Source organism: Trichosurus vulpecula, chromosome 8 (genome assembly GCF_011100635.1).
Source record: "Trichosurus vulpecula isolate mTriVul1 chromosome 8, mTriVul1.pri, whole genome shotgun sequence".
In the NCBI taxonomy this organism is placed as follows: Eukaryota; Metazoa; Chordata; class Mammalia; order Diprotodontia; family Phalangeridae; genus Trichosurus; species Trichosurus vulpecula.
Genome location: NC_050580.1, coordinates 16,768,180 through 16,794,926, shown reverse-complemented (window position 1 = coordinate 16,794,926; position 26,747 = coordinate 16,768,180). Strand labels below are relative to the sequence as shown.

At 37.4% G+C, this 26,747-nt stretch overlaps 1 protein-coding gene and 1 pseudogene across 1 annotated transcript in view; both read left to right on the top strand.

Annotated features, from left to right (window-relative positions):
- Nucleotides 1–26,747, top strand: part of PCDH15 (protocadherin related 15) — a 1,035,697-nt gene that overhangs the window by 348,803 nt on the left and 660,147 nt on the right. The window contains exon 4 of the mRNA XM_036735025.1: nucleotides 9,224–9,379. Coding sequence (XP_036590920.1) covers nucleotides 9,224–9,379 — 156 coding nt within the window. The remainder of the gene's footprint in view (nucleotides 1–9,223; nucleotides 9,380–26,747) is intronic.
- On the top strand, nucleotides 21,834–23,273 carry LOC118828343 (annotated as a pseudogene).

Sequence of the window (26,747 nt, the reverse complement as noted above, 5' to 3'; positions counted from 1 at the left end):
TTCCAACCATTTAGTAAGAATATGAGCCCAGCCCCAAGGACAGATGTGTGTCCATCCTCTGTGGACTAGCCTGTACAAACTCCAAGTGACCCAATGTGGTGTTGACCACAGAAAAGTCATTGATTGAGTGATAGGTATTTTTACAAAAGCCCCTAAAGCCTCCTTTATTCATAGGGGTGGTTGTACCTCCATTGGTGAAGTCAAAATAACAACAAAAAGTCTAGTCCCTGGAGTTCTGACATAATCATCCTCTTTGTCAATGTCATCATCATCATCATCATCATCATCATCATTATCATCATCATCCCTGGGCTCAAAATCAGGAGACAGAGCTTTCTGATCTGAGCTCTGATGATAATAATGTTATAGTTATGTAAGTCATCAAATAAACTCCCAAGGGCCATCAGTTATCTCATCTGTTTAAAATATTACAGGAGTTTATATTCCATGTAATTTCTTTGATTATTTAAACTTCTCCTTCTAGCTCTATAAATTTAAAGAAATCATTCTCTGCATGTTAAAATGTCAATTAGTTATGAATGCTCTAAGAAAATGTTAGGATTAGCTCTGTAAGAGATCTTCAGCTTCATCCAATCTAATGCCCTCACTTATAAATAAGGAAATAGAGTAAATAAGGGACCTAGTCAAAGTCAGAATACAGTATTCAGGGGAGCTAAGATGTAAACTAAGATTCTTTGACTCCTAATCTAGTGTTCCTACCACTGCATCAGGCTACCTCCCACACTAATATACACAGAATTAACAGCCCCAGCCTGCAAAGCCCCAATAGGAAAAGAGCTGATGCAAGTGAAAATGCCTCTTGAGGGGTGATGATAAAGATAACGTTTTTATATACCCAGGTGAGGAAAGGGGCATAGCATGGCATAGTGAATACATAGGGCATTTTCAATACTAGCGAGCTTCCCAAACCCAGTTTGATGATGGTGACAATGAACGTGGTGGTGGTGATGATGATGACAATGAGATGATGATGATAATAGTGGTGGCAACAAGATAATGATGATGAGTATAATGACAACTGATATTGCTATAACATTTTTATCATTCCCATCTAACATCACAACCCAGTGAAATCTTATTTTTATGATGAAGAAAGGGAGATTCATTCATTTATTATTAAGCATCAGTGTGAGTCTGGCACTGTGCTAGGCACCGAGGGCATGAGTACAAAAAGTGAAATAATCCCTTCCTTTGAGAAGAATACGTGTTGTTGAGCAGAAAGGGAAAAAAAATGTGTATAAGTATTTATAAAGCTTACGTGAAGTAAATATGGAGAGATTAAATGGCTTTCCCCAACATAACATAGCTAGTATGGATCAGAGGTGAGAAAAGGACAGGGGGAATGAAAAGATAACCTCCTGACAAGGAGAAGGCAGAATTAGGCTAATTATTTAAAATCAGGTAGAAACAGAGAACTTTTGTCCCAAACATAGAACCCATGTGACCCTGCTCAGGTTGCTCATCCTTTCGGTATCCTCTCAGTTCTCTTAGCAGTTGAGATTTCCTAGTGAAGAGAGATTAGAATTATCTAGCTGAGTGAGTTAAGGATATTTGCAGTGTGGAACTAGAAGATCCTAACACCTTGTTTGGGGTTGGTGAGCAGAAGGCCACCATTTTCAATCTTAGAGAATACAGCTTGCCCCTCTGTGGTGAGCCCAGACCATTTTCACAACCAGGTGGCCACACACATCAAAGATAGAAAACATGATCTGGGGGAAAAATTAACCTTGTAAATGTTCATATTAGTGAAATATAAATCACTATGACATGGAGATAAATTTGGATATTTAGAATTCTACCTTTTGAGCTTCACCCAAAATAATGCAGGTGATGGCTGTAGAAAGAGTGCCCTGAGTTAGTATAGCCCAACTCTCTTTAGTCCTTGCATGACTACGGATAAGTTGCTTATCTTCTCGGTAATTTTGAGTATTCATTCATTCCTTTTGATAAGAAAGCAAATGGGATGGGGCAATCTCAGTTCTGGCCCTTAGCTTTTCTTTTTGGTTCCTGGATTTGGTCAGGATTCTTGGCTTACTTAAAACATCTTAGGTAGCAGCAATGATCTTTGAACAGTGTTTATTACTTTGCAAAACCTATACACATAAACTTTATTTAGGACCTATCTACTTTCTGTGAATTGCAGCCCAATGCAGAATTTTGTCTGCCTGCCTTCTGGAATGGAGTAAGGAGGGAAATAAGACATCAAGATGCTGTCAAAATTTTTTCATGAGAACTGTGGCCTTTGATCATGATCATGAACCACATTCTAGTAGGATAGCTAGTGAATGCCTCCAGGTGAGAGTTTTTGTCATGTAGTCCAAATAAAAACTCATTGGGTCATCCATTTAGAAGTGAAAAGAACCTTAGAGTCCATCTTCTCTATTTCCTCTTATCTTGGTCAGCCTTTGCAGGAATGGTCTAGCAAATTTACATCCTAAACTGAGAAGAAATATCAGCTATTCTCCATGAGGTTAAGCTAAAAAAAAAAAGAATTAAGCAAATCCTATTTTAACATTGCTATTGTTTTGTGTTTTAAATTTCAGGAATTCACCCGTTAGAGAAATTTATTCATCTCTCAAAATTGGTGGCTATGGGCCCTAACTACAAGGTGTAAATTGTCATCAATTTTGCATTGGGCTATCAGTTAAAGTCCTCAAATATCCAAAAGCATAAATTTGTCTCATTGCAGAGGCCCGGATCAAAATAGTCAATGATCCTGAAGTCATTTATGTAGATTTGGAAAAGACATTTGATTCTATCTATCCCAAGCCCTTACTTTACATATCAAGAAACTGAGGGCAGAAAATACAAGTAACTTCCTTAGGTCACATGGGTAGTAATTGTCAGAGCTGGGATTTGAACCTAGATGCTCTGTCTCCATAGCCAGGATTCTTTCTACTCCATTGCACTGAATCTGATGATATGTGAATAACTATTAAAGGAATAGAAATTTTATGCCCAGTTCAGAACCATTGTCACCACCTCTCAAATCTTTTTCTATTCACGCTATATTATAAGTTTGGCATTAACTTTTCAGTCATTTATCTTTTATCTTCAACAAGTTCCCTCAATGGTCTTAAGCGATCTCTAACTTGTACAACTGCCTCAGTAAGAAAGTTCTATATTTCTTCAAAAGAAATAAATGTATGATTCCTCCATAAAACATTTTGAGCAAATTTCCTGAATAAGTTTCAGCTGCTTTCATGACAGCTTTAAACATTCCTAAGCCCCCTTAATCACCCCTTATACAGAGAACATCTGTCCATTTCTATGATCCTTCTACAAGCCTATTTATAATTTGTGATCTTTATCATCTCTTTAGGTAATAAAACACCGAAAATGTATTACCCACTGGGTAACATAGCTTTTCTTCTTTTCAGTATTTTGAGGACACTGCTTTCCTTTTTTTCTTCAGTTCTCAACATAAGCCAGTTGTCTCATCTCCAGTTTCTTCCCTCCACCTTGTATTCCTTGCTATTTTCTCTTCTCCTCCTGGTGGTGTTTCTCCCCCTCCCCTGCCTTTTCATTGCTGATAGATTATTTTTATCCATTTGCTATAGGTATTAGGAAAGAACAAAAAAATCTTGAAAACAGAAAAGAGGGAAACTATTGAAAAGAATATTCCTACCTGTGGTGACTGGATACACTCGAACTGAAATTGATGACAAGAATACAGTTTTATCTTCACTTCCAAAGAATTGTGTTTACAAAGGACAGGAAATCAATGTCCTCTGTAGATCATTAGAAATTTCTTTATTTTTGTTCTAGTAGTTTGTAGAGAGCTACTAAACTCTACATTTATCACCTGAATAAATTTCCAACGTGAGGACCCTTTTAAATGTTTGATTCTTAAAAGATAAAAATGCAAAAATTTAGACACTTCTCCTACATTGCTAAACATTATTCATATGAAATATGTAAACTAACTTATCTGCTTGGCTAACTATAAAAGATAGTTGTTGCAATTAGTTACTCCAAAAAATATGCACATTTTCTTTGTTAGCTGAACAAAACAATTAAAGAGAATTAGTGAAAATTAAATTACAGTGAGTTATTTCTTTGCCTTTAGCTATGACAGACAAACCACAGTTTCGTCAGCCCATTCCTAAGCATTTTGATGTCCCTAACCTCTCACTAATCTACTTAGTAGAACTACAATTGACATATTTACAGCCATCCCATACAGCAGAGTGGAATCTATTCTAACATCAGATTACAATGTGTCTGTTATATATTAGCCGTGGGGAATTCTTGCCTTCAGCTCTGAACCATTAAGGTGAGAATTTATTGCCTTCCGTGTTCGATCTAGGCTAACAGGGAGGGAGGAAAGAGAGGAACTGGACTATGGAGTGAAAACCTTTGCAGGGGTCCTGGATGTTCCTAATGTATGGATATTTAGGTGCTCCATTTGGTGACTCAGTCTACCAGAATGGTTGATCTTCTATTTGCAAAGGCTATGGTATTTCTGTTCCAATAATTCCAATGCAAATGGGGTAAGGATCAACACAAAAAAAGTTTTAGATATTTCTCATGCAATATTTATAGGCTAAATATGACAGGAACACAAAAATCGAGCCAAAAGGGACCTCAGAAGCCATCTCATTCAAAATCCTACTTAAGCACAGAGCCAGAATTTAAGCCACATATTGGGATCATACACCTAGCATTAAAAAGGACTTCTACAATAATGTAGTCCAACTTCTTAATTTTGCAGTTATGGATACTAAGGCCCAAAGAAAGACAAAAACCATTCACGTGGTTGCTACTAAAGATACGTGCCAAGGGTGGCTGCAGCCCACACATCTTGTCTTAGATTTCTATTCAAATATACGCTATCTCTCTATTAAACCACTGAAATATACATACTCATGGAATTAGAAGGGCCCCGAGGAATCACAAAACCCAATTTCCTAATGAAAGCAGGGAATCGTCTGTATAAAATTATAGCATGAGGTCTCTGCTTGAACACCTCTAAAGACAGGGAAGTCAGCACTTTCATAATGATGATGATAGCAACTGCTCTCTATATAGAGCACATTGAAGAGCCCACTGCATGGTATTCCAAGGAACCTGAAATGCTCTTGTGATGTTTTATTACCCCCATTTTAGAGATAATAATAGTAACAGCTTATATTTGCATATTACTCTAAATTTTGCAACTTGCTTTGCATACATTATCTCATCTAACCCTCACAAGAATCATTGAAGATAGGTGCTATTATTACCCTCATTCTATAGATCAGGAAATTGAGGCAAAGGGGATTTAAGGGAATTGCCCAAGGTCACACAGTTAGCAAGTGTCTGAATCTGGATTCAAATCAAGCTTTTCCTGATTCCAGGTCCAGTGTCTATCCAATGTGCCGTCGAGGTGCTTAAAGTAAGGAAAACCATCTCAGACGTTAAGTGACTTGCCCACGGTCATAGAATTATTCAGTGTCTGAAGAGGGATTTGTCCCCAGGTTTTCTGAACTCCAAGCCGAGGGCTCCACACTATACCACAGACCCTCTCATGGGTGGTATGTTCAATTTCTGGATGGTTGTAATTGATCCAATGTTCCTACTGCTTGCCATATTGAGCTGATATCTTCTTCCCTCTTTGCCAGCCATTGGTGTGATTTTACCCTCTGAAACTACATATATTAGATACAAACTCCAAATACTCTTCTGTAGGGAAAACTTTCATCATTTACTGAGTTTTACATTCTGTAACAAGATTTTCCTATCCTTCATCATATGGGTTGTTCTCCTCTACAAATACTCCACCTTATCAATGCCCCAGATAAAATGATCATTCTTTCCTAAGAATCCATTCCCTTCCACATCCTGAACCAGTTTGTCTTTATTGGTCATATTTAAATCTAAAAGTAAGAGTACCCATTTTTCTGCCTTGGGAAAGTTGATATTCTGAGCAAGTAATATAAAAAACAAAATTGTCAGATTCTCAGCTTTTTTGTAGAATGAGATTTTCATCAGATGGGTGGATGTCAAAGGCATCCTAGTGTTAGACTTGGAGTGGAAGGTTGGGGTTTGGGTTCGGGTTCTTCTACCTCAGAGGTTTATTACCTGTGCAATCCTGGGAAAACTGCTTAATCTATTTGGGACTCAGTTTCCTTTTCTGTAAAATGAGGTCAATGACCTGTGAGGTTGCTTTCAGATCAAAGTCTACAAATCTGTGATCAAACTGACCTTCCCAATACTCTTGAATTCTGCTTTTTATTTCAATTTTCTGTTATCTTTCTAATTAAAATGTTGAGATCATGTACCCACTGTGATATGACTTTGCTTTGTGTTTTTGTTTTTCTCCTTCTGACCTTGGACCCACCCCTGCTTCCCCATACACATACATGGCTTTGTACACAGTTCTATATTGTACATCACTGTTCTTTATTCCCATTGGATTTGTTTCTTTTTAGCAACATGAGGTTTAAAGTTGGAAACCATTTTACATGGCACTCAGTCTGAACTCCTCATTGTCAAGATGAGGAAATAGAAGCATTGAACAAATAACCAAGGTCATACAGGTTAGGAGTAGAGCTGGGATTTAAACTCGGGTACTCTGATCCCTATCTAGTGTCCTTTCCACTATGCCATGTCATTGCGATGCTGTTATTGTCATTAAATAGAACTAGCATTTATATAGCATTTTAAGGTTTGCAATTTGCTTTATACTTGTTGACTCACTTGTTCCTCAAAAGACCCCCATGATGTACATGTGTCAGTAAGGTGAATTTTAGTGTAAGTAAAGTGGATTTTTGTTATTATTTCTTATGGTTCAATTTCCCAGGATCTGTGGCCATAACAATCTCTGTTTCCCAGGTTTTAGATATGAATTCCCAGGCTCATGGTACAAAACATCTCCACCAAGCTTATGCAGCATTATATAAGCATAAATAATATAAACATGTGTGCTGAAACTGTAAATATCCACTGCGACTGTGCAGTGAGATACAGGGATGACGTGATATAAACTTCTGAGACTATTGCTGGCAATATGTCTTCTTCGTCTGTTGCCCTAAAAAAGCAGGTGGGCATTGGTTAGTGATTTGGGGAAACTTTATGGTTGAATGCACAATGTGGGATGTTGTGTGCTTTGATTGGCCCCCATCAAGGCTTGGGTTGGGGTGGGGAATATGTTTTTGCCTCAACTGGCCCCTGTTGAGGCTTGAGGGGATTTAGGGGACGCACAAGCTGTGCTTGTAGTTTCCCACCCTTCTCACCAGCCCCTGCGAGAAGGGTGGTTAGGCAATGCTTGTAAGAATTTGTGGTGCTTCCGTTATCAGCAATACTGTGTTAGAGAAGACTAGACTAGAATAAAGCTAATTATTAACTCCTTTGAAGCTCTTTCCTTTCCGATCAGATCAAGAGTGAACCTGTTAGAGGCTGGAGTCCAAAACCTCCAGAGCCTCCTACGTGTTATCTGTCTAACAACGCGCTATTATTATCCCCACTTTATAGATGAAAAATTGAAGTTGAAAAAAGCAAAATTATTTCCCCAGGGAGACACAGCTACAAATTGAGCTAGGATCTGAACCCAGGTCCTCCTGATTCCAAGTCCCATGCAAGTTCTATCCACTGCTCTGTTATTCCATTGTTTCCAACTCTTTGTGACCACCCAACCCCACTCCCCAAGACTGCAGCACACCAATATTGGGTTTTCTTGGCATAGATACTGGAGAGTGTAATGGGGAATAAGATTTTCCCTGCCCATCCATAGGCTTCATGTGGAGCCCGTTAAGGGAAGCTTGCTTGCTTGTAGGAAGGTTTACACACCTTTTTTTAACTTTCTAATTAGGCACTGAGCTTAAAGATCATGTATTCTGAGAGATGAGTTTTTGCTTTGGGGGTTCACTTATGAGAAAGATATTATAATTCCCTGGTTGAGACTCTGAGTGGCTGTATGTTTAGAGCTGTCCAACTCTTCAGAGGTAAAGGCTCTCTCGATACAGTGATGGATGTAAAGCTTTGATTCAGGCAGTAGAGTCCTGTCTGTTGGTCTTTATTTCTCTTTTCTGTATTTCCTGTGTTTGTATTTTATGGAATTATAAAAAGAAAGATTGTTGTCCCATGAAACAGCTATCTTTCCTTAGTAAAGCAAATAAAAGAACCTGCATTGGCAGCCATGCTGGATATGCCAGTGTGGTCGCCCTTACAAAGGGCTTTGCCATTTCTTTCTCGAGTGGATTAAGGTAAAAATAAGTTAAGGGAGATGCCCAGATGTGTAGCTAGTGTCTAAGGCCTGCTTTGAACTCAGGTCTTTGTGACTCCTGACTTCAGGTCCACTGAGCCACCTAGTAGTAGCCTATATATGTGCTGTTCTCTCTCTCTCTCTTTCTCTCTCTCTCTCTCTCTCTCTCTTTCTCTCTCTCTCTCTCTCTCTCTCTCTCTCTCTCTCTCTCTCTCTCTCACTCTCTCTCTCTCTCTCTCTCTCTTTCTCTCTCTCTCTCTGTCCCTCTCCCTCCCTCCCTCCCCCACTCTTTCTCTCTCCATATATGTCTCTGTGTGTACACATACATGAATATACTCCTATGTATATGCATGTGCGTATATATGTGCAATAATAAAATGTTAGAATATACCATCATCATCATCGTTGTGGTCGTTGTTAGCATTGATATAGTATTTAACATTTTCTAGGCACTGTGCTTAGTGCGTTACAAATATTGTCTCATTTGGCTTAATATAATGGGACAAGATGATATGTTGTAACACAATATTATTTTGTGATGTGATCTGATATGACATAAACATAAAATTATATAATATGTCATAAGATATCATATAACATATTAAACTATATTATATTATTATTATTGTGGTGTTCATAAGACAATAGTCATAATATGTTTACTTTTCTCACTGCTGATAAATTATATATAAAGTATGAATATATGTAATATATATGTGCATATATGTACACACATACATTATGGGAATTTTTTAAGATACATGCTCTATACACATATATATAGCATTTATCTTATTGAATTCCAGATTTAGTCTATGAAAGAAACAGATTATGATTATCCCCCATATTACTCCAGGTAATCTGAAAACTATGTGAGTTGCTAAGGGGAGGTCATATTTGTGTTCGGCTTTCTAATATAGAAAAACATTTGGAAATAATATCTATACTGCTTAGACATCAATTAGGACTAAATATAGTTTCATTTATCTTTTTATAAATGTCCTTTCTTCCTTGCAGCCACCGATGAATATCCATTCCATTGTGGTGAAAGTCCAGTGTGTGAACAAAAAAGTGGGTACCGTTATTTACCATGAAGTTCGAATTGTGGTGAGAGACAGAAATGACAACTCTCCTACTTTCAAGCATGAGAGCTACTACGCCACTGTGAATGAGGTCAGCTGCTCCCTTATCCTTTTTTTCCTATCCCTTTGTTAGATCACTACAGAGACAAAAGATGATGGTGCTGGAAGTGTTTCTGGTGCTTTCCACAGTTTACCACTAGCTCTAATGTTTAAGATTACTAAATATACCTTGGCATTTTGATTTCAAGAGAAAATTAAGGAAAATATATAAAATGTAAAAAACACCTGGAAAAGATTAATGAAGAATTCCCTTCTTGTCTATGTAGCTATATGATATTTAAGCTAATCAGGAGGCAATGTTTGACCCCTCTTTTCTTTGACTGTCCAAGAACTTCATTGTATTAGCAGGAATTAAGAAAATATTGAATAGTCAGCCTTTCTTCTAAGAAAACAGAATGCTAATAGGTACTAGTTTACAATTCTCTCTAGTTTACCAAGCACTGCTCTTACAGAAACCATTTGAGGAAAATGGGACATATTGTTATCCCTATTTCACAAATAAAGATATTAAGGTACAAAGGTGTCATTATTAAATCATAGCCACAGGATAAGTACAAGCCTCTCTCTATAATTGTCACAGAATATCATAATCACAGAATTAGAAGATTCTAGTACAATCAGAAACTCTGCAAGAATCCTACGATAACTCTACAATAACCCAAGTGATTATCTAGCATCTTTTTTAAAAGGCTCTGTGGTGGGAAGGAGTTCAGTGCATCTGAAAGAAACTCGTTCCACTTTTGGTAACTAATAACTAGGAAATTTTCTTGTGGTTAAAGAATTGACTCAGTTCTCTGCATTTTTTTACTTTATTCAAACCACTGTAATTAATGGTAGGTATGAGAAAAAAGATAATCAAAGACATATAAGCTCTCACTTGCACAGAGAGCCTCTCTACCAAACTGTACAAGGCTAAGACATCTTATGCTCATTGGAGAAATGGAAATGAAGCAAGAGTAGTATGAGGTAGACATGGTAAATGAAGGCACAGAGTTGGGAGCTTACCAGAGGCTTACAAGATAGGGAATGTTCATAGACATTCTAGTTCCCCAGTGATTAGTGGTCCTCTTTGAAACATTTCAAGAAACAGATGAGATATTAACTACTGACTTCTGATTTCACGATGTTTACTTAAGCAAGCTAGTCAAACATTGCCATTTTGCTGCCTGAAGGCAGTGAGGTTGTTCATGACAATGTACTTTTCCATAGTTTGTCAGCTGGGCATCATCCAATTATCCCATCAGCCAATTATCCCTTTTCGGTGATGTTAGAGGCTCTGCAAGCTCAAAATACCAGAGGTCTTGAGCTCTGGTTACATGCTTTCAAGAAAAAATTTGCTTTGTTGAAGCTCCCAAAGTTCTCTCCTAGTTGTATACTTTGGGGACAAGAAGAAGAAGTCATTCATCTTTATGGCAGTCTTTCAAGTATGTGAAGACAGTCTTCATATCTGTCCTAAAACTTAACTCCTCCAGGTTAATGATTCTAATTCTTCCAACCAATCATCATAGAAAATTGTTTTCCTGCTCATTCATCTGCTCATGCTTCCATAGATGAACTCAATCCTCATTAAAATGGAGTACCCAAAATGGAACACAAGGCTTCAAATGGGAGAGTGGATGGGGTGGGTCTATCTAATACAGAATTCATCAAGGTATTCATTTCTTTCTTTCTTAATGCTCTGATTCTGTTAAGGAAATTTTTTAAAGTTTATTTAATTATTTATTTGATTATTTGGGGGGGTTAGCCAGGGCATCATATTCACTCATATCAACTTTGAAGTCCTTACAAAATCCACCTAGGTAGCACAGTGGATACAGCACTGCTCCTGGAGTCAGGGAGACCTGAGTTCAAATCTTGACTTAACCACTTATTAGCTTTGTGACCTCAGAGAACTCATTTAACCTCTATTCCCCTCAATTTGCTCATCTGTAAAATGGTCACAATAATATCTCCTGCTTCTCAAGGTTATTGTGAGGATCAAATGAGATAACATTTAGCACAGTGCCTAGCTCATAATTGGCACTATATAAATATTAGCTATTATTTAATTTTTATCCTAAATGATATCTAGCCATGTTTCTGTTGATTTTTTGAGTCTAATATTGGAATATATTAGGTTTGGCCCAATTTTCTATCCCACAAAAGTCTTTCTATATTTCTGTATACTGGGTCTGTGATCAAGTGGGTGATCTCTTCCTCCTGCCATTCATACAGTCCAGGTTTCTTGCTACACGTTTCCACTTCTACAAGATGGAGGGCAAGAATGAACTCCTTTCTATCAGTTTCAGGTTTGGCTCCGTGTTGAGTAGTACTCTTCTGTGATTAGCCCATATCTGGTGTACTGTATTCAGCCCAGTTCTAGAAGCCACATTTTTTAGGAAGGACTATGAGAAGCTATAGTGTATCCAGAGGAAGGTGAATTAGAAAGAGCCTTGAAATCATGCTCTATAAGGTTTGGTTGAAGCAACTCATGACATTATTCCTGTCTCTGAGGCTGGGTCTCTATTCATCACATCACAATAATAGCTAATAGTAGCTAGTGTTTATGTATCTTTTTCTTTGTCATAGACACTGTGCAAAACAATTTACAATTATTATCTCATTTGATCTTTTGTCTTGCTGTCATACTTTGGATGAAGAAAATTTTCATATTTGTAAGATATTCTAATTTTCAACCAAAAAGAAGCAACACAATTTTTTTTTTAGATTGGCCAATGAAATTTACCTAGTTCAAGTCTTTCAAATCTACAAATTCATTTATTCAGTCATCATTTACTACGCCCCGGAAACTAGAGTCATACAGTATAACAATAATACAGGCACCGTCAAGAAACATATTTTAAAGGAACAACAACATGCTAAACAACATCATCATTATATATACATATAACTATTTTCACTTTTCAGATACTGCTTTATGAAAAGAAAATTGTGCAATTTAGACCAAATATGCATTTCCTATGAAACTCAACCTGACTAGCAGAGACACTTTGCCCACAGAAGCCAAGCATGTAACATCAACCCCATTGGCTGCTCTTCAGAAGTCATAATCATCAGCAGATGTCACCAAGTCATAAAGTCATCAGAAGTCATAAAGACTCCATGATCCCCTCTCATCCCCTTCAATTCCACTTGCTTCACCCTCCAATCTCAGCAAAAAATGCTGCAACATTTCAAATCCAGGTTATTTTGAGGTAGATGCTCCATCTTTGTCTCTCTGTGACAATCACGCTGCTCCCATTTTTTTCTCCTTCTCAGTAAACACTGATAAAGAGGAGAACCTTTTAGCTCTGAAGGACCTCTGTGAGAAATGAGTAGCCACGGTGGCTCAGAGTACCAGCCCTGCTCACTTCCCTCAGCCCCTTTAGCCTGAAGAGCCACCCCAAAAGCCACTTGGAAACCAAAGAGTCATGGGAACATCTGGTGTGAGTGCCTCTCCTCTGACATGCTTCTGAGCACCCAACTGGGAAAGTCACCATAGGCCACTGTAGCCATGGCAAAGAGGAAAAGGACTGGGCTTTGTTCTCTCTGGGGTGCAGAGACAGTAGTTTTTTTTTTTTTTTTCTATCAGAGATGGCCTCCAGACAGCGTAAGAAAAAGTCAATGAACAAGAAAAAGTCAAGTGTGTGTGCATGAATGTGTGTGTATTCACATTATTAGAAAGTAATTTGAAATTGAGGAGAATGGTGACAACTTGACTTAGGAAATCAAAAATTGTTATTTCTGTATAACAGAGGATTTTTTTAAGTTAACCTTAACCTCAAATATTAAGGAGCCCACCTATGATTTAAAATCATATTATATTTGGTCTATTTTCAGAAGATGTGATTAATTTTATTTTCCAGGTGTCACATATGTCCCTCTCCATCTTTTTTAAAGGACATTGTGGTATAGATTTCTGTAATTGTTGCAAGCACAAATTGACATTCAGATAAAGAGTGCTTTGGGCATCATTAGAAAAGATTCATCTCAGCAAGTGATGCTTCTTCCTTGGCACAGTGCTCAGTAAGAAGAATGGGAATTAGTCCAAATAAGAGCCTGTTGTTCTTCCCCTATTAGCCAAACTCCAGTACTCCAAGAGGTAAACTTCATCTTTTTTATTCACCCATCATTGATTTCTAAACATAGATTCCCCCTATCTGTCCACTGTACATCATCACAGTGGATATGAAAACTCAAACATGTCCAATATACACAAACATTTATCTATCTACATGTTCTTAGACATATATGTATATGAATAAAACATGTAAAATTTATAGAATGTAACCTTGCAGGGAAAGACATTAGTAGCACAGAGTTATGGGGAGAGAAGATCGGTAATGGTCTCATAAAGATGATGACAATTTAGTTGAGTCTTGAAGGAAACCAGGTAAGTGAGGTAAGGAAGACGGCATCCTAGGCATTGAGACAGTCATTATAAAGGCATAGAAGGGGATGCATATTATGGGTAAGGAACACTGAAAAAGCATCAAAAAGCTTAATTTATAATATATCTGAAAATACGTAAAGGACCAAGGGAATAAAGAGCTTTAAATACCAAAAAAGACGATCTGTATTTGATCCTTTGAGTCCTTAATAAGGAATCACTGGTATTTATTGAGTGAAAGGGGAAGGGTCACATGGTTAAACCTATCCTTTAGGAAAATTACTGTGGTGGCGGTATGGATGCCAGATTCAAGCAGGCAGAGATTTAAAGCACGAAGAGTAATTAAAGCCTATTGTGACAACCCAATGAAGAGATGTGGAGGGCCTGTGTGAGGGTGACAGATGTGTAAGTAGAGAGATGGGGACTGTGTGAGGAGGGCTGGGAGAAATCACATGAGAGGACAAGATTCAGGACCTGCTTGCATATGAGGAACAAGTAAGAATGAAGAGTTGGGAGATAACACTGAAGTTTTGAACCTCAGTGACTGAAGGGTAGTAACACCTTCAAGAGAATAGTGAGAAAAGTAGGAAACTATACTTTATACCTTTCTTGGACCTTTGCTCACCACACACACACACACACACACGTGTGTGTGTGTGTGTGTGTGTGTGTGTATACATACATATATATATATGTGCACATATACATATACCTCTGTGTGTGTATGATCAGCAAAGGTCCAAGTGTGTGTGTGTGTGTACACATATGTGCACACTCACAAGCATGCATGCATGTACATGTATTTTGTTTGCTTCAGTTCCAAACAGATGCTCTCATGATCACAGCTATCAATAATCTCTTCTCAGAAGGTCCTTCTGTTTCACTGTCAATATAAATTCAGTTTTTTTGGTCACCTTATCTGTGGCCTTATAAACAATTGTCTGTGTAATATCATGATTCATATGGTGTTTTCACATGCTTTTCTTTTAGTAAATGGAAGATTATTTATCTTTTCCTTTCAACTGTTGGGTGTTAGATATCTTAAAGTCTTTCAATTATCAGACTATGTTTGAGATGTAGATTTTAAGAAGAGGGATGTTTTCTGCATTCCTTTATGTGACCTTTAACCCAATTTGCTACTATATTAGACTGCCATAGTTATATTTCTCAGCTCTTTGAGTGTCCTTATATAGTATTTCGATAACATAATTTATGCACCAGTGAAGGAGATTGCTCAGTCATTTGTCAGTCTGATTTCAAAATCCATGTAGCAAATTCTAGAAAAAGTTACCCTAAACTTTCCATTTTCATGATAGACCTGATCCAGAAGATTTTTTGGACTATAGCTGGATATATATGTGTATATAAAGATATAGATAGATATATACATGTGTATGTATATGTATGTACATATGTATATATTGTGTGCATGTGCATATATGTATACATACACACTCACATTTATATACACATATGCGAGGGAGGGGGAGAGAGAGAGAGAGAGAGAGAGAGAGAGAGAGAGAGAGAGAGAGAGAGATTGAGAGTTACAGAATCAAGGAACTTCTGAGCTGAAAGGAACCACAGAGAGAGTTCATTCCTAATTAATCCCAAGCAAACTGTCTACCGGACAAATGACCATCTAGACATTACTTGACAGACTGCAGTGCATGTGAAAACACTGCCTGACACAACCCATTCAATTTTGGGGTTCTACTAATTGTTAGAACTCCCCCCCACCCCTGTCATCAAGCTTCAATTAGCCTCTTCCCCACCTCCTCCCACTGGACCTATGTCTCTCTCTGTGGCCTAGTACAATGAGCCTAATCTCTAATCTCTCCCTCATGTGAAGGTTCTTTCATATTTGAATACTGTCCTCCTCTACTCTGGACTCTGAAGTCTTCACTACATGGTTTTCTGTTGACATGACCCCCACCAGGAGAATGTAAACTCCTTGTAGACAGGGAACTTTCTTTATCTTTCCCCCACCCCTACTTTATATCCTCAGTACCTAACAGACAAGGAGTCACCAATATTTCCTTAATGTTTTTTAATCAAATTGAGCATCAAATCTTTTGTCTCTATGACCCACACTCTATAGCCCTTTATAGTTTCTTTCCAGTTAGACTATAAATGCATTGTGCTACACAGTACCTCAGCAATACAAAACAATGGATATTTTAATTGTATTCTTATGATCTGGTTACTACTAATGCAATTCCTCTCACTACGATATTATGAATAAATATCGGTCAGCATAATCTTCAGTGACTTCTGTGCACAAACATCAGGAGATCTCCCAGTTCTAGAATTGAGGGCGCCTGGGGTTGCCATACAGCTGTATTTCCCTCATTCTTCCATTCTTTCATTTGGGTGTGAGTGTGTTTGTATGTGTGAGTGTTTGAGGTGAAAGAGGAGTGGGTCTATCATTTCACCTGAAGAAAAGTGTCCAGGTGAAATGAAGGCAATAGCCTTCCTACACTTTGTAAGGCAGACCACAGCTTGAGCAGGTGTTTGGTGGTGGGAACTCCCCATATTGAGGGAACTCCATCCCTGACTAACTTCACCAATGCACATCAACAATTAACTGAAAAATTCACATCCTGAAGAGTTGTCTAGATCACTGGTATCAAACTCAGATGGAAACTGGGACCACTAAACTGAACAAAAGTATCCCAACAGGGCATATATTAACTTAGCTGTAAAATGTAAAGTTATCTGTTTTACTGAATTTTGACTTATCTTGCTAGATCTTTCCCAATTATATTTTAGTCTGCTTCAGGCTACACTAGTGAGTGTTGTTGGACTATATTTAACACCTCTTGTGTAGAATGATGAAAGGTTGTGACTTGCCCAGGGTCACACAGTACATATGTGTGAGAGATAGGATTTGAACACCATGTGTTCCTAACAGGATAGCCAGTTGTTGTCCACCCCGATGGTTTGTTGACTTTCTCTGAAGTTTAATATCGGCTTTCACACTTTGAAGCTTTGTTACTAATTCGCAAGATGAAAGTTTCTTTGAACCAATTATTTTCTACCACCCAAAATTGGTGTTTCTTTTTCTCTATGATATGAGATAATTTTAGACTCTAAGGCAAAGGTTCTCAAACTTTTTTGTGTGTCATGGAGGTCATTGTGAAGCCTTTGGACCCTTTCTCATAATAATGTTTTTAAATTCAGAAAATAAAACTAAGAATTACCATAATATTGTAATTATTGCAAACTGATTATATTGAATTGTATTTATAAAAATCTTAATAAAAATCAAATTAAATGATATCATGTTATAAGACCCTGCGTTAAGAGACATCAATGTGTAGTGGACAGGATACTGGAGTTGGAGGCAGGAGATACAGTTTAGATACCCGACTGGTGCTACTAGTGTGTGACTCAGAGCAACTCATTTAACTTTCCTGGCCCATTTCCTTGTCTCTAAAATTTGGGCATAGTTCTATGTAATCTACAAAGTGCATTACATCTCTAACTTTTATTTTTAAATATAGAAAAGTAACTTTTTAGGAAAAGACAAAGGAAAAACAGGAAGGAAAATCATTAGGGGCTGCTAGGTGGTACAGTAGATGGAGTCCTTAGCCTAATATGAGGAAGACCAGAGCTCAAATTTGACTTCAGAAACTTTGACCCTGGACAAGTTACATATGTGAGTGTGTTTGTATGTGTGAGTGCCTCAATTTCCTTATGTAAAATGGGGTTGATAATAGCATCTACCTCTCAGGGTTCTTTTGAGGATAAAAGGAGAAAATAGTCATAAAGAGCTTTGTAGGGCATACAGTACTAGCTATGATTATTTTTACTCAAGGACCATTTCACAGTTTCTGATATAGTTTCTCATACAACCTTAAGACCTAATATTCATTTGCAATGGAGGATCTCATAAGAATATGGACTTTGCTTCTTGTGGCATTTTCTTTCCTCAAAGTATTACCAAAAAAATGTGAAAAATGAAATGTGATTTTAGTTCGCTTAAATCCTGTTTTCCTGAATATGATCTGATAAGTCATCCAGCTTTAATAAGTTTAAGGAGTCAATGAAATAGCCTTACCTTGAGAACATTACTCTTATGCTAATGTATTTGATTTTAACTCCCTCTGGGAGATACACACGTGTTTGTGGTTTGCCAATGTATTTTCTACTAAGTATCTTCAGAATGAATTTTTCTGCACCTCAAATTGGAGAATTACTGCCATTATATACTTTCTAGTTTTAATAAATATTCCATTGCGAATCCCAAGTGTTTGAAAATAAAATGTCCCATTTTTATTAACTTGGTTGAGGTAAGCTGAAAACAGCCCTTATTAATTGTTTCATACTTTTAAGCTTCTCTGGTTTCTTTAGCATTAAAACAAAAAAAATGAAACAAACAAACAAAAATGTGATGAGTACATGGTAATGGATAGTATATTCTCTGTCTCTATTTTATGGGAGACTGCAGAGAATTCTTCCCTATACTTTGTACTTCCCATATCAGGTTGCTGCCATCAGGTTAAAACAAAAAACACCATATTTCAGGTGGCATTGGTTGAATTCAAGTAAATAAACATTCATTAAACACCTACTATATGTAAGACTGTGGAGATAGATTTGATGGGGAGCCTTGAAAGTGGTCCGGATATGTTACGCATGGATTGGGGTGACTCTAAAATTATAAACTTGTGAGACTGTTAACCTATATGACTCTCTCTCAAATATAGTATATGTACATATGCATATGTATGTATGTATGTATGTATGTATGTATGTATGTGTATGTGTACACATACACACACAAACACACTCTCAATAGAGATGGAGGGGTTTGAAGTAAGAATTTGTTAGAGGAGGAAATAGAATGGGTTTTGTTTTGGACAGGTTGAGTATCATGTACCCATAGGCTATCCAGGTTGAGATGTCCAATAAGCAGTTGAAGATGGAGGAGAGAGACTTTTGCAGGCTATATGGATTTGAGAATGACATGTATGAAATAGAAATAATAATCAAATAAAGTTCAAACCAATGAGATCCCCAAGAGAAAAAGTATAGACTGTAAAGCAAAGAGGACCTGAAATAGAACCCGGAAAAGAGTTGAGTCTAGAGACATCAAGACGATCTAAATGAGACACACACAGACACACAGACACACAGACACAGACACACACACACACATAAAGTAGTCTCTATTTACTTCTAGTTTGTAAACAAGAGTAAAACTATATATTTTTAAATAAATTTTATTGCTACCAGGTTTTTTAATAAATTTATGTATTTTTAGTTTTCAACATTCATTTCCATAAGTTTAAAATTTTCTCCACCTCCCTCCCCTCCCCACTTTCTCCTTCTGCCTCCTCAAGACAGCATGAATTACAATATAGACCCTATATATACATTCTTATTCAACATATTTTCACATTAGTCATGTTGTATAGAAGACTTAGAACAAATGGGAGGTACCATGAGAAAGAAAAAACAAAACAAAAAGAGAGCAAACAGTATGCTTCGATCTGCATTCAGCCTCCATATTTCCTTGTCCGGATGTGGATAGCATTTTCCATCATGAGTCTTTTGGAGTTGTTTTAGGTCCTTGCTTTGGTGAGAAGAGCTAAGTCTATCAAAGCCAGTTATTGTACAATGTTGCTGTTACTGTGTACATTGTTCTGGTTCTGATCACTTCACTCAGCATCAGTTCATATAAGTCTTTCCAGGTTTTTTCTGAAATCTGCCTGCTCATCATTTCTTATACCATAATAGTATTCCATTACATTCACATACCACAACTTGTTCAGCCATTCCCCAATTGATGGACATCCCCTCAATTTCCAGTCCTTGGCCACCACAAAAAGAACTGCTATAAATATTTTTACATGTGTGTCCTTTCTCCATTTTTGTGTTCTTTTTGAGATACAGCCCTACAAGTGGTATTGCTGTGTCAAAGGGCAAGCATATTTTTATAGCCCTTTGGGCTTAGTTCCAAATTGCTCTACAGAGTGGTTAGATGAGTTCACAACTCCACCAACAATGCATTAGTGTTCCAATTTTCCTACATCTTCTCCAGCACTTAGAATTTTTCTGTCTTGTCATGTTAGCCAATCTGATAGGTGTGATGTGGTACCTAAGAGTTGTTTTATTTGCATTTCTCTAATCAATAGTGATTTAGAAAATTTTTCCATATGACTATAGATAGCTATAATTTCTTTCTCTGAAAACTACCTGTTCATATCCTTTGACCATTTATCAATTGGGGACTGACTTGAATTCTTATAGTGTTTGAATCAGTTCTCTATATATTTTGGAAATGAGGCTTTTATTAAATATACTGGTTATAAAAATTCTTTCCCAGTTTTCTGCTTTCCTCCTAATCTTGATTGAATTGGGAGGGGGGAGGAAAACTTTTCAATTTAATATAATCAAAATTATCTGCTTTTCATTTCATAGTGTTCTCTAAGTCTTGTTTGGTCATAAATTATTCTGTTCTCCACACATCTGCAAAAACATTCCTTGCTCTCCTAATTTGCTTATAGTATCAGACTTTTTATCTAAATCATGAAACCATTTTGACTTTATTTTTGTATATGGTGTAAGATTTTGGTCTATGCCCAGTTTCTGCCATACTATTTTTCAGTTTTCCCAGTTTTTGTCAAATAATGAGCTCCTATCCCAGAAGCTGGGGTCTTCGGGTTTATGGAACAGTATATTACTTTAGTAATTGACTAATGTGTCTTGTGTAACTAACCTATTCCACTGATCTATGCCTCTATTTCTTAGTGAGTACAAAGTGGTTTTGATGATTGTTGCTTTGTAATACAATTTAAGATCTGGCATGACTGGACCGTCTTCCCTAGTTAAGGTCTAGTTAATTTAATTGGTAGTGACCTCCCTTCCCAGGAAGGAGGGGCTATGTAAATTCCAAAAAAAAAAAAAAGATGCTAGTTCAGTTTAGCCCAAACTGGAATGATTCACCTATTTGCTGGAATAGATGATTCCAAGGTCTTTGTCCTTCTCCCACAATATAACAAATTGCACTTTGCCAAGCATGGCTTTCAGCTTAAAACAAGAAAAAAGAAATGCTAACCCCCAATTTCTTTTATTTTGAAGCTTTTGGAGTAAGAATAGTAGTTTTGAGATCGTGGACAATGTATTTAACTTCTCAGAGCCTCAATTTCCTCATCCGTAAAAAGGGGGAAAATTTTCCATTACAAAAGATTGTTAAAAAAAAAAGTTCTTTGTAAACCTTATAAGTAAACTCGTATTTAAATGTATTATAGCTGGTATTCCTATCTCACTTTAGGGTTTACAAATATTGTCTCATTTTATCTTTACAGCATTTATCTTCATTTTATCACCTATTTGTGGTGGGTGGGCGTTATCATTATCCTCGTTTTATAGGTGGGGAAAGAAGCACATAGAAGTTCATTTACCTTTCTAGGGTCACATCTAGTATTTGTCTGAAGCTAAATTTGAATTCAAATCTTCTCCACTCCATCTCCAGTTTGCTATCCATTGCACTATTTAGTTGCCTTATGAAAGCAGTGCTGTTACATGATGTTTTGATAGTAGGACTAGGGTCAGAAAAAATTGACTTCTAATACTGTCTCTTATATACTCTACCTGTATGACCCTTTGCTTTAGAAGAGTGAGTTGTTCAAGATGGTCTCTCTGTCTGGTTGTCTCTGTCTCTGTCTGTCTATGTCTCTCTCTCTCTCTCCCACTGTTTGTTTCTCTGTCTCTGTCTCTTTCTCACATACATACAAACACACAAATATGAACATAATCACAAATTTCAGGTCTGGTGAAAAGGGGGGAAATGATTCTTACTTGAGTGATTCAAAGTTCATTGACTTTGACTGCAGACAGTTATTGATAGAGGTTGAAAGTCTTTCAAGCTTCCTTCTCACCCCTCTCCTGGGAAGGGGCGGGGTACTGGGAGGGCATCTGCAGTGACTTTGATGCTCACCCTAACCACACCCTAGTCTAGAGTCACTGGTAAATAAAAGCTTGTACTGTAGCCCCTGAACGATGCTGCCTCATGGGAAGGGCTTTGTTGTAGGGTCTCTGGTTACCAGTATGCCACACTTCCCTCCTCATACTGTCTGCTATCTCCAGAGTTTCAAGAAGGAAAGAAACCATGCTGTTTTGGCACAGTCAGCCAGAGCACTACTCCCAGCACAACCTTGGCAGCTACCTGCATGATGTCCTTGCACTGCTGACCTGTAAGCAGGAGGAACCTCAGCTGAAAATAAAGCCAAACTGCCTCCAATTTCAGTATGTGCTGTGTGCAGCCACATCACCAGTTTTGAAATTTGATGAAGAAACTCTAACCTACATCAACCAACGGCAGTCTTAAGAAAGCCGATTTCTGAAGAATGGGAAACTGGGAGACTTTCAGGATCTCAACCCAAAACATGTGAAGAGGACCATCCATGTGGTTTTCCATGACCCACAATTCTAGCACATGGAGCATCAGCAGCTAGAGGGCGTATTTGGAAATGGAGCCATCCTGGGGATCAAATCTGAAATATCGGCCTCCCTGTCTTTCTTAGCATCTTGGAACCCAGGGCCCACCCAACACATTTAAAAGCAGTTGAATTTCTGTGGGATCCTTCAGAAAAGAGCTTCAGCATTCATTCAAGTGCATTGCATCAGCATAGAATTCACACCCAGGAAGCAAGGGGGAGAAAAAGTAGTTACTTTTTGAGTGCAAATTGATACCTTTAAGCAGAATGAGAATGGGAATTCCATACACAAAACATCCACATTCAGCCGGTTGCCAGATCAAATTGTCCAAGACAAAGGGAGAAAATAGGAAAGAGAAGACAGATCAGGAGGAAATGGAGAAGAGAACCACATAGGAGAAGAAGTACTAACCATCTTATGAAACTCCAATCCTTCCAGACTGTTTAATATGGCCAGATATTCCCTACCAAGTGAAAAATGCCCCATCACTGAGTTACAACAGCTTTCCGAACAGCTTCAGCCTGGGAGACATCACCAGTTCTCCAATTCACCAGATACAGCCCCCACCTATCAACAATGATCACATCCTTCCTTCTGTTTCTATTCAAGATGTCCAGCAGTGGCTTTATCATAATAGTGACTTCTGTAGATTCTTCTAAAATATCTCTGATGCTGAATTACTAAAAAAAAGAAGATTATGTTCAAATCTGTGTCCTTGGTGATGAGATCTGGCTGTACAGAAATGTACAATCAAATATGACCAGATATGTGCCAGAATGTAGGACCAAATATGTGCCAGAAGTTGGAGTAGAACAGATCTCATCTTCAGCAGAAGATAGAAGGTGGCAACAGCAATTTGTGTGTGTACCATGTGATCTTTTGGGAATAGTTGACCACTTTAGAGCTAATTGAGAAGATGCAAACTGCAAACCTTTATAGCATTTCCCCTCAGCATATTAACAGAGTCTACAGGCAGGGACCAACAGGGTTCCATATGGTGGTTAGCAATGAGATGGTGCAGAATTTCCAAGGTGAATTTTGCTTTGTTATAAGTGCATTAAAACCTGAAAGCAGTGATGGCAACCATACCATCTTGAAATTCAGATCCTGAATGTCAGGATCCTTAGTCACTTTACACTCCAATGAACCCCTTTCTTTCTCCCTTCGCCTCTCAATATAGACATCACCCCAGCTGCAAAATACAGAGACTCATTTGGGAGAAAAAGAACTAAAAGTTCAAAGGGGACCACCACAACTAGAGAAAACAGCAATGAAGATGACAAATAGGCAGCAATTGAAGAAAGGACATTGTCCAGAAAATGTGCTCCTATCCCCTCCCTCACTTCTCTATCTTTAAGCCTACTTAGGTTCTTCAATTTTCTCATTCTTGTTCACTAGCTTTGTCATTCTAGAATAAAAATAAGTTAATTAAAAAAAACAGCAGTCATTTTTTTTCTCTCTCTCTGTTACTCTCTCCTGGAGAGGAGTCTGTGTTTGAATTTTTTCACCTTTGGTTTCCTTGGCTTCCCTGTCTCCCAGTCCTCTATTTCACATCAGTAGGTTTGGTAAGATATATACATATATATATATATATATATATATATATATATATATATATATATATATATATATATATATGTATGTATGTATGGGGGGTATACTTATATATCTCTACATGCTACCTGTCAAAGTTTGGAGTCATCTCATTTGTAAGGGAAAGTTTAAAGCAATCTTTATTGAAGACATGGAAGGGACTAAATGATATTTTAAGATCCCTTCTAGTCCTTAGAACATCAGTGAAATAGGATTGGGGCATAAGTTCACCTCATGAAAATTCTAGCTCTTACATCTGCAGTGGTTGGCAAATTGAATTTGAGTTTGGTAGAGTGGAATTGGATTACATTATTGGTTGCCAATGGTTCCTAGGACCCAGTGAACTAGATTGTCTTGAGGCTTTAAACTATCTGTGGTTGTAAAGGGAATAAGTACCCTTGGGATGCTTTATGTGAAAGCACAGTATATGCTGTGCTGGTGGCCTAAAAAAAGTCCTTTACAACTTAATGGATCATCTCTGAGAGTTGCTTTAGGGAAGGAAAATCATTCTCTTGAGTGATGGAACTGCTGAACATTCAGGTTGGCTGATTCTCAGTTGGTACACAAGGAAATAATTACCATATTCATTCTTGAAGTCTTACCAGGTACATAGGACCTGCCAAATTTTGTACTTAACAGGCAGACTTTGAGACTTCAGGCTCACTTCCCCAATATGATAAGACTTTGGGATGGGATTCGAGTAAAAAAAAAATTTCTTCCATAAATGAATGAAATTAATAATATATTTAACAGAATCATAAAGGAAAAATCCAGTACCTAAATTCCAATCATATTAAAAAACGGCTTATAAACCATGGCAGCCTTTGCCAAGGTATCTCTTACCTACCCTAAACAATGAACAAAGTATCCTGTGATAATATTTCTGCACTTCCTAAAAAGGAATTTTCACTATCAACAAATTCTAAAAATAAAATCCTTATCTTACAAACACACACACACACACACACACACACACACACACACACACACAGGGTTAATAAATGATGCTGAACAGCCTCACATTTACCCTGTCAAGCACTAAACCGGGATTCTAATTTAGATCATTATTACTCTCTATCCAAGCAATTCAATACCAAGTAACCCCAGGGAGAAAGATACTGACTCAAACATACTCTCATTGCCTTCCCAATTCCGTCTGGACCCTGTCTCATTTATCTGAAGCTACTGTTATTACTTCTGTATCCTTCCAAGCCATGCATTTTCTGTCCTGCCTCATTCTAAAGGTCAAAGTCGTACACGATTTTACACCAAATTCCACCCCCAATTTAGTCCTGTTAAATAAGCCAATTCCACTGAACAAATCAACCCCAAATGTACTGGCCTGCACACATATTCAAACACTGTACTCTCTCCCTCAAATACACATCAAATCTTAATATACTCATCACACTAAGATAAACACTAAAAAACACTGCTGCATTTTACACAAGCAAAATTCACCTTAATGTGGAATTGATCACTTATATCCCTAAAGGAGCTACCAAATATCCTAGAAAAAATAGAATTAATAAAATCTATACTACATCCTGACTAATTTCATGACTTCAGCAAAGTTTTCGAGATTTGGTAACGCAAACCTCAAATATCATTAGGAAGATGTGCTGCCTCCCCTGGGAACACTGAATTCAACATTCCATATTTTAAATTTTCATCTCTGTTGAAATTAAATGAACCTGAATAATATTTTAATTCTCAGATTTCAAATGCTGGTCATCTTTTAATCTTTTTTTAAAGGGAGAAATATTCCTCTGAAACACTACTCATGCTTTATTTTTTTTAAATTTATTAAGTTTGTGATAAGAAAAGTGATTTCGATTTCATCAGTTTAAGGCACTCCCAGGAAGAGAACTCCACCCTCTAATGTAATTCTTAATACATATATGACTCAGGAATAAATCTTGTACCTCTTATAGGCTAAAGCTTTTTATAGTTCTATAGCTACTGAGTGTCATAGGTAGCTTTGAATGCAGATCTTCGAACATTCCATCTACAGGGCAAATTTACAGAGAGCTAGTCAAATTTCTGATGCTGCCCAAAGAAATAGATGGAATTGAATAGGACAAATTTCATAGTCCTGCACTAGGGTTCAAAAATTGATTTGCACAGAGAGTGACAATGAATGTGTAACTAGAATACAGCTTAGGGGTATTCGTTGTTCATGATGTCAGTACAATACAACAATGTAATGAAGGGTGCTAGAAAAAATAATAATTGACTGTGGGTTGAACACAACGATATGAATGAAATTATGAAAGTATTTTCAATTTTGCAGTGTTTTGTACATCATCTTTTTTGAGCCTCACAGCAACCATTGGATCTAAGTGATAAAGATGATGATGATGAAGATACTGAAGATGATAATGATAATTCTATAGTAATTTAAAATCTGCAAAGTGCTTTATAATATCTCATTTTGTCCTTACAGTCACCCTAGGAGGCAGGTGAAATTATTATTCCCATTTGCATGTGAAGAAACTGAGGAAAACAGAGGCTGAATGATTTGCCCAGAGTCACACAGCTAATAAATGTGTCAGGCTAGAGTTGCATTCAGGTATCTCTGTTCCAAGTCCAGAAGTCTACCATTATGTCTGCAAGCTGCCTGAATTTCAGGTATTAGAGGGATTGTTACCACCACACTTTAAAAATGAAGAAATTGAAGATGAGAGGGGTAAAGTGATTTGTCCTGAGTCACCTAGCTTCTTGGTGTCTGAAATGGGATTTAAAGCCCATATTATGGCTCAACACACTTTCCACTGTACCAGACTCACTTTGTGACTGCATAGTTGAAGAAGGGAATCTTTCAAAGTCTTTTAGAGATCTAAGATTTCCAGGTATTAGGATTTTTTTCAGTTACAAGAATATTTCTGCATGTGTGTGTGTGTGTGTGTGTGTGTGTAGAACTCAATGGTAGAGGAGGGGTCCTCAGACATACAAGGTCTCAAAGATCTATTTACTCTGCTATTTGATGCCA